This window comes from Asparagus officinalis, chromosome 7, assembly GCF_001876935.1.
Source record: "Asparagus officinalis chromosome 7, Aspof.V1, whole genome shotgun sequence".
NCBI lineage: Eukaryota > Viridiplantae > Streptophyta > Magnoliopsida > Asparagales > Asparagaceae > Asparagus > Asparagus officinalis.
In genome coordinates this window covers 131,978,485-131,986,480 of record NC_033800.1, presented here as the reverse complement: position 1 = coordinate 131,986,480, position 7,996 = coordinate 131,978,485, and the positions used below count along the sequence as shown (strand labels likewise).

The 7,996-nt window shown below is 35.6% G+C and overlaps 2 protein-coding genes across 2 annotated transcripts in view; one reads left to right on the top strand and one right to left on the bottom strand.

Annotated features, from left to right (window-relative positions):
• The window catches only part of LOC109847779 (succinate dehydrogenase [ubiquinone] flavoprotein subunit, mitochondrial-like), a 12,471-nt gene extending 11,851 nt beyond the window's left edge, over positions 1-620 (bottom strand). The window contains exon 1 of the mRNA XM_020417019.1: positions 516-620. Within this exon, the coding sequence (XP_020272608.1) occupies positions 516-620 (105 nt within the window). The remainder of the gene's footprint in view (positions 1-515) is intronic.
• Positions 748-6,383, top strand: LOC109847778 (protein AE7-like 1). The gene is made up of 4 exons (XM_020417018.1): positions 748-779; positions 1,159-1,267; positions 2,341-2,386; positions 6,041-6,383. Exons 1-4 carry the CDS (start codon positions 748-750, stop codon positions 6,139-6,141), a joined length of 288 nt encoding a protein of 95 aa, XP_020272607.1. The 3' UTR covers positions 6,142-6,383.

Genomic DNA, 7,996 nt, shown 5'->3' with positions numbered 1-7,996 from the left:
GCGAGTGAGGGGTATGTATGGGCTTGGGTGATTCAGTCGGCTTTGCCTTCTATAGGCAAAGCCTAAAAGTCCTGTGGAGTTGCAGGCCGCATTTTCCAGATGGCAACTTATTTGGAAATGGGTCTGAGACTTCACGGGACTTCAAGTCTCCCTTCAAGTCCCGTGAAGTTTCATGAACATAAACAAATTTCACGGGACTTGAAGTCCCGTGAAGTTTAGTAGCCAACTAATAAGTTACGCAACTTAATTAGCTGGCTGCTAAACTTTACGGTACTTCAAGTCTTCAAGTCCCGTGAAGTTTCAGACAGTTTTTGGTCAAAATCGACTCAGTTTCAGTCATATGGCTGAAACTGGGTCGATTTTAACAAATAAGCTGAAAATGGGTCGAAATTTGCAATTAATTTTGTAAATTGGTCTTTTTTCAAAATTTGTCCTTTTCTAAAATACATGTCTGTTGCAATGTTTGGTGTACTTAAAAAAAAAAAAACTATTTCACCAGAGCACTCCTCACTTACCATCCACTTTGCAGAACATGATACACCTGTTGTATGCACATTATTAGTTATTATATTTTGAGTACTTCGGAAAGGGTCCTGATTTTCTTGAGGAGATTTCTCCATCTTACGTTGTGCTCCATAGCTAACCCTGAATGGATGAAAGCTTGTACGTAGATGAAAATTTTCAAATTATCCAAGTCTGAGTTCTACTAGTTACTGGAGTTAAGAAGAGGATGAATATATTAGAAAAATGAATCTCAACACCGAGGTTATATCTGGATGGTATGCAGTCATTTGATATTTGTTGAAATTCATACAACCACTTTGTGCAGACTGTCTTTTTTTTTAACGGATGCATTTACTGTAAAGTGTAAACCAATTTTCCATAGAGACCAGATTAAAGTGTAAACCAATTTTCCATAGAGACCAGACAAGCACGATGATTGTGCTATGAAAACCTTGTAAGTTGTCTTTGTGTCAATATTTAACCACGATGATAATTTCAATAAATGTCATGCCTCTGTGACAAACTCTTACTGAAATATTGTAATATCTATTGCCTAGTGAGTTGTCTTTGTATAAGCTACAATGGCATTCACGATTTTGAAGCATGATAATCTGCATTTCATTTCAATACTGATAGTACTAATAACTAATAAATTGTATTTAGGATAACTTTTACTCCAACTGTTCAGCACTGCAGTATGGCAACAGTTATTGGCTTGTGCTTGAGAGTTAAGCTAATGCGATGCTTCCCTCCACATTACAAGGTTAGTTTTCAAATCCCATCATAAAAAATATACTGGTAACATAATTGTTAAAAAGGATAATATCTTCCAAAAAATTGAGAGTTGTATGTAAATTGAAATCATTGTTGGATGATGTCTTCCTGAATGTTGACAGACATAAGAGCTTCATGATGCTGTTTTTTACTAGTGGACTTTTTAAATTTCAATATTTATGAAAAATTTGTAAGAAATTATGTTTATAGCACTAAGCAGATTTGATGATACGGGCAGAATACCTTACATATCAACAATAGTTGAGATTAGTTGAACGCATGTTTGTTGTAATATTGTGCTTATTGTCGTATAAAGGTATCAAAGACATCAATCACTTCTGCAGTAAGTGGATGAGGTTATTGTGCTATCTTGCTTTGTAATAATATATGTCAAGCGATAATGTAGAATTGTAGTGCCTTATCTCTGTCCTCACAGACAGCTTAAGGGGAGCATCCTTTCTGCATGTAACCTAAAAGTTCCACTTATTCTATTTCCTGTTGGTTGCGTTCTCAATGTCAAAAATATTTGAGTTTTCTGTTTCATTGCATTTGATTCCTTGGCTCCTACAGCTCTCTGAGTACAAAATGAACTTTTTCCCACTGATTTTTGTGCATTACATACTTTAGTTGAGTGAATTTCTTTTAGGGGTTGGGGAACCTCCCAGTACCCACTACCCATGCTTTTCCGGTGACCCAAGCCTCACAGAATTTATAGAGTGGATATTGGAACTGACTTTGTGTGAGGATATGTATTGATCATTTTAACTCTATTTTGAAGGGATCTACTTGCTCTCTTGAGATATATGATTATACTCACTTGGATTTGCCTATGGGTGATATGCCATATCATTTATACATTGAATTTGAAGAACTTGAGAATTTGCGGTGTCGATATTATGATCAATATCCTTTGACTAGTGTACTCGTTGTATGGCATCTAACATAATGTATGGAACATTGTTACAGTTTTAATTGCTGAAACTCCCTTTCTAGCTTATGTATATGCTTTGCAAGTCTGCGTTTTGTCTTTGTAAGTTTAAGGTGATCATAAAGTTTCTGCAGGTTGACATCAATGTATCTCCAGGATCTCATGCAGATGAAAAATCAGGTTCTCATACGAAATCTATAAAACTTACTCTAATTTTCACTTAAATGAGTGATGATTTACGGTGGTTCTTTTTCCTGTCTTATGATAGTCATTAGTCAATAATTTGATGAAATCTGGAGATAAATTTCATATGGTTTGGCCGATGAGTACTTTAAGATAGAATGAGACTTGCGTCAGTCTTGTAGGGTTTCTGATCTAAATATAACCCACCAGATAGACTTTTCCTTGTCTTGACCCTCTAGACGGAAAAAACAAATAACCAGTTTTTCAGAATTTTACAAATTTATATTGTTTAGTAGGTTCAGTCTTGATAATTGGTACGGACACATCCCTAAGTTTTATGTTCACATATATACCAGGTAATTGACTAATGAATGTTAGGATTAATTGCGTTCCATCACTTGGTATGTATTAGATGAAAATTAAATTCAATGTCCCCCTTCGCGTTCCATCACTTGGTATGTATTAGATGAAAATTAAATTCAATGTCCCCCTTCTAACTTTTCTAAATTTTAGCTCTGTTCACTGGGAAAGAATTGAATTGTCGATTGTGTCATAAAGACTCTTGTGCCTATGTCGTAATTGGCTCCTCTGAAGTAATCAGTTTTCTTGCTTTTTTTATTATAATCAAATTTCGAACTGCTTCACACATGCACTGATGTAGAATCCACCAAGGGGCTCTTTGAATCTACAAAGAAATAACCTTCGAACCCGAGAAAATTATGTAAATAAGAATAGTATTACTCAAAAAAAAAAAGTCTAGGATTTACACTCTTTTGCTTAAATAGAAACTCAATAGACTCCCAATAGGAATGAAATTGCTAGAAAATAGAAAATATCAAAACTACTGCAGAAAGACTGAGAGTGAGGAAGCCATTTGGTGAAATTTGAGATCAAATCGGATTCGTTTCTCAATCAAAACAAACTCTACCATCATTATTAAAAACAATAAAAAGTGGACACAAAGTCAGGCATCTCTGAATTTGGAGGGAATTCTGCGAATCCGATCGTTGCAAACTGAACTTGGGTCAGTTTGGTTGGCTCCATTGTGGAAAAAAAATGTGATTTTCATATATTATATGTATATGATTCTGACCTATGGATTGGTAGGTATGGTCTGATCTTCATGTGCAAGTTAAAAAAACCCTTCCAGGCCCCCACTTGGGGTGGGCTTCTGATGGTCTAACCACTCTGAACTCGTCAACAACGCATTCTACATCATGTGACCTCCTTTCTACCCAGAAGCCTCTCTACCTCTTAAGTGCTGACATAGACATTGTCATTAATATTGAGTCATATGTTACAAGCAGGCAGATTAATAAAATTAAAATATGAGAGCATGAAAGTTTTCTTTGCGTAGGAGTACAGTGTTGAAACTGACTGTGAGCAATTGTATCCTTTGGAATTAACAATGATTCTTGTGAAAATTGAATGTGGTCATTACTTCACAAATGAACTAGGAACTAGATAAGTTCGAACATCTAATCCCAACTGTATCTGTAAGTGTGATGCTTGTGCACATGAATCAAGACAGTAGAATGACAGTGTCCCCAAAACCTGAGCTCTCTCTTCTAACTTCTGTATTTAGGAGCTTTACTGCATCAAAATTTTTGGTTTCATAAAGTAGATTTTGGCTGCATATTTTGGTAGCTTGGGGATGTTAACATGTAAAATACTTTCTCCCTGATAGTTGGCTTGTTCAAGGATATGGGGCCCTCATCTGGTTGCACTATGAGTTGGATAATGGAGGAAAGGCTATTACCGTCCTAAGTAATAGCAAAGTTTCAAATGCAACGACTCCCAATGTTAAAGAAAATCCATATAATAGCGTTAGCTTAGCAAATAACTAAATGTTGGTTCTTCACCAGAGACCTTCAGCTCCTACGCTTAATATTAGAGTAGTGATAAGTAAAGTGCAAAAAACTACTTTTGTACTTCAATAGACAAAAGTGTGGTTCTTCAAAGTTGCTATAAAAAAATATGAGCCATGAAGTACCCCCACGCTTATGTTTCTTGTCCTACAGAAGTTGTTTGGAATCTGTAGTATAAATTTCTTTCTTTACATAATTACAGTTTCAAATACTTGTTCTAGCAAACCATAAAATACTTTAGTATTCTCCATCATTTCGATGTCAGAGATTCTGAAACCAGGCACATCGCTGCATTTATTGGTCTCTTAGTGAACGATAATGTTCTTAGGAGTAATTATTTATATTGAAGCCCTCTGTTAATAATTTCCCAAATAGAATTTGGCTTGTTGGAGGAAATTTGAAGTGAAAGTCCCTCGCATATAATTAACTATAAAATAGTATTCTAGTGCAGGCGATGCGTGCATGACACAGAATGTGGAGAAGTGCTATAGTTGAATTGTCAAGGGAATGAATGGTTTGTTAAGACTTTTCTGGATTTATCTCAAGTGTGAGGACATTTCCGTATTTTTTTTCTAAGTGTGAGGATGTCTCTATAGTTCTGTTTTCAAGTGTAAGGGCGTTTTTGACATTCTACAAATGTGGCTCACACAAACCAAAAGGGGGGCTTCTCTTAATATATAGTATAAAATTATAAATTATATGAGTTTCCCTTGAGGGCACAGATCCTAACCAATCAAAAGATTGATTGGTGGGCAGTTGGAATCTCGGCGCTCGAAAGTGGTGGACATTGGAAGGCTTCTCCTATGAGAGGCCTAATAGAATTTCTACTCCATTATACATTATGAATACTGACTAGGTTTGCCTCTGATGGAAATTTCAGATAGTGGGGCTTGTTACTCTAGCTGGCAAAGGTAGGGGAACACGATAGATATAGGACGTGGCATGCATATAGTTTAGGCAACGGCGAATCCTTTAAAATACTTTCTATTAATTTCTAAATTGACAAACATAACTACTGAACCTTGCTTCACTTCTAGGAAGAAAAGTAAGTTGTTACTGATCTGGGACTCTGAGGAATGCTTCTGATTATTGAACTTCCATTACAGATTTAGGTTTTATGAGTTTCCACAGTATCACAAGACAAACAAAACTGGCCATAAAATATGTCACATACAAGTAGTAGGCTCACCCTGACATTTGGATCTTCATATTCTAGGTTTCTTGAAGTGTACGTATATGGAGTCTCTTTAGTGTCTGAGACAGATAATGCTTTTACGTAGTCCGTTGACACATTTTATCATCAATCAAAATATATTACTGTTTGATTGGAGTTTGTAGTTCTACACAAATCGTTCTAGTTGCATGTATACTATATGTTAAGAGAAGCCTTCCTTTTGGTTTGTGTGAGCCACAATTTTGAACTGCCAAAAATGACCTTACACTTGGAGAAAACTAGAAAATGTCCTCTCACTTGGAAAGAACTACAAAACTACCATTACACTTGAAATCAATTACAGATATGACCTCACACTTTGAAAAATCCAAAACAAATATCATGGCCTCAAGAATTCGACTCCAACGTTCTGTGTCATGCACGCATCGTGTGCCTTGGAATACTAGTGGTGCACTAAACAAAGCGGGTAACTCGGTTCTTTTATTTACTAGCTACTTCCTTCAACCCGAGAGCTAAAGTGATTACACCCGTCAGCTGTATACTAAACTGATCCTATGTGCAATGACTACTTTGGCATGGTCCTGATTTACATTGGATATGGAATTGCAGTTAACAAGCAGTTGAACGATAAAGAGAGAGTTGCTGCTGCACTTGAAAACCCCAACCTTCGCCAACTTGTGGATGAGTGCCTATACTCTAATGAACTGTAACTCACATAAACTAGTCTTCAAGAGCTTTATGTACAATTAATGTTTATGCTTCTTAGATGGCCCCCGATGCAACTGGGATACTATGTATTTGGAGTAAGCATATCTGTATATTTGAATCTTAGTATGGTTTTGTTTATGCCCTTTCATCAGTGAAGTTTAGCCTGTATCTTGAATAAATTTCTGATGGGTGGCTTAGTACTCCAGCAAGGGTTATATAGTAGGTTTCTTTTTGTTTGTCTAAACTCCAAATTTTATTAACTTCCTTAAAAATTGTGAAAAATTATGGAATTCTATTTGAGTACTTATAAAAATTTTTGTATATGATGGATGAATTGAGTTTAATGTGGGACTAGTAGCTGCCAATTCTAGTCTCAAGGCTCTTCCCAGACTTGCTATGGTTTCCTTAAAATTGCGTTCCAGACTCACTTATGGTTTTCTTTTTTAGTAGATAAGTTATATGTGTATATTATTGTTAGTTCAGGCCCACTGTGGTTTATTTCCATATATCTTTGTTCTTTTACGATAATGCAATTTGAACTTTAACGAACTGAAATAAAAGGGGGACATGTAAGAGATCTTTTTAAATTGGGTATTGCTACAGGGACCCCAAAATAGGGGATCATTGAGGGGACAGGTGATGTGTCAGTCCCTGTTTATGAACAGTGCATCAAGCCCCCAGGGGCTGACACATCACCTGTCCCCTCAGGAGTCCCTTATTTTGGGGTGAGTTTTCCTTTTAAATTTTATCTACATGCAAAAGGGTCGTCACAAGTACAAAGTTGGTTGATACTATATACGTAAAATTTAAAATAAAAATATTAAGGTCAAATATTAGCTAAATTATGGGGTTATTTTGCTTTTAAATTGAGATCTGACTATACTTGATGATCTGCGCGCTCAAATGCTTTATTAATCATAATCAGAAAAGAGTTGGTGCTGTAGCGGCGCATCTAGGATTTGGTCTAATATCGTCTGCATGTAACTAAGTGATGTTAATATCTGTTATCAAATTCAATTTTTTTTTCCAGATCAGAAGAAATTTTCTATTACCAAAATCTCATTTATGCTCAGGATAGGGAAGGGTTTTACTCTTAGGGGCTGTTTGGTTGCACACTTTTTGAGAAAACTTTTCTCAAAATATCTGATAATGGTAAATTTGTAATTAAAAGTTTTTCAGAGATTTCTGTAAATTGTGTTTGGTTCAAAAAAAAATTTACAAAAATATTTTTTATAAAATATCAAAACCTACTAAATTTTACAAAAAATAATTTTCTCTCAAAATGAGAGAAAATCACCAGAAATCTGACACATACCATATTTAATTAAAAATCTACCAAATCTTGTTATTTTCTATAAAGTTATTTCTTGTTTTGAACCAAACAAGCAAAGTACAAAAAACAAGAAAATTGGTACTTTTTGATTTCTCAAAACTTTTCCTATAATTTTTTTAAAAAATACAAGCAAATCATATTTTAGGTGGAAAATATTTCCTATAATTTCTAGAAATTGAACCAAACACCCCCTGTCACAGCACAACGTGGTGAATTAACCCGGCTAATAAAAGAAATTAAACAACTCAATTATAGCATACCAGTTACCAATGACTTTGAAAAAATCATTCACGTAATGTCATCACCATTATACAGTGATAACCCCTTGTTACATTTTGATAGAAATCCTAATTTAAGCGGTATGCTAAGTGAGCCCGATTCCGCCTAGACCTTTTAGCTGAGGCTAACGACTTTTACGTGGGCCCTAACTGGGCTTCGTTTTACTCCGTTACCAACCCCGGCTCTAGTTCCCCATCGACCGCGCTCAGTTTCGACCCATCACCGCAAATCCAGAAGAAGCGATG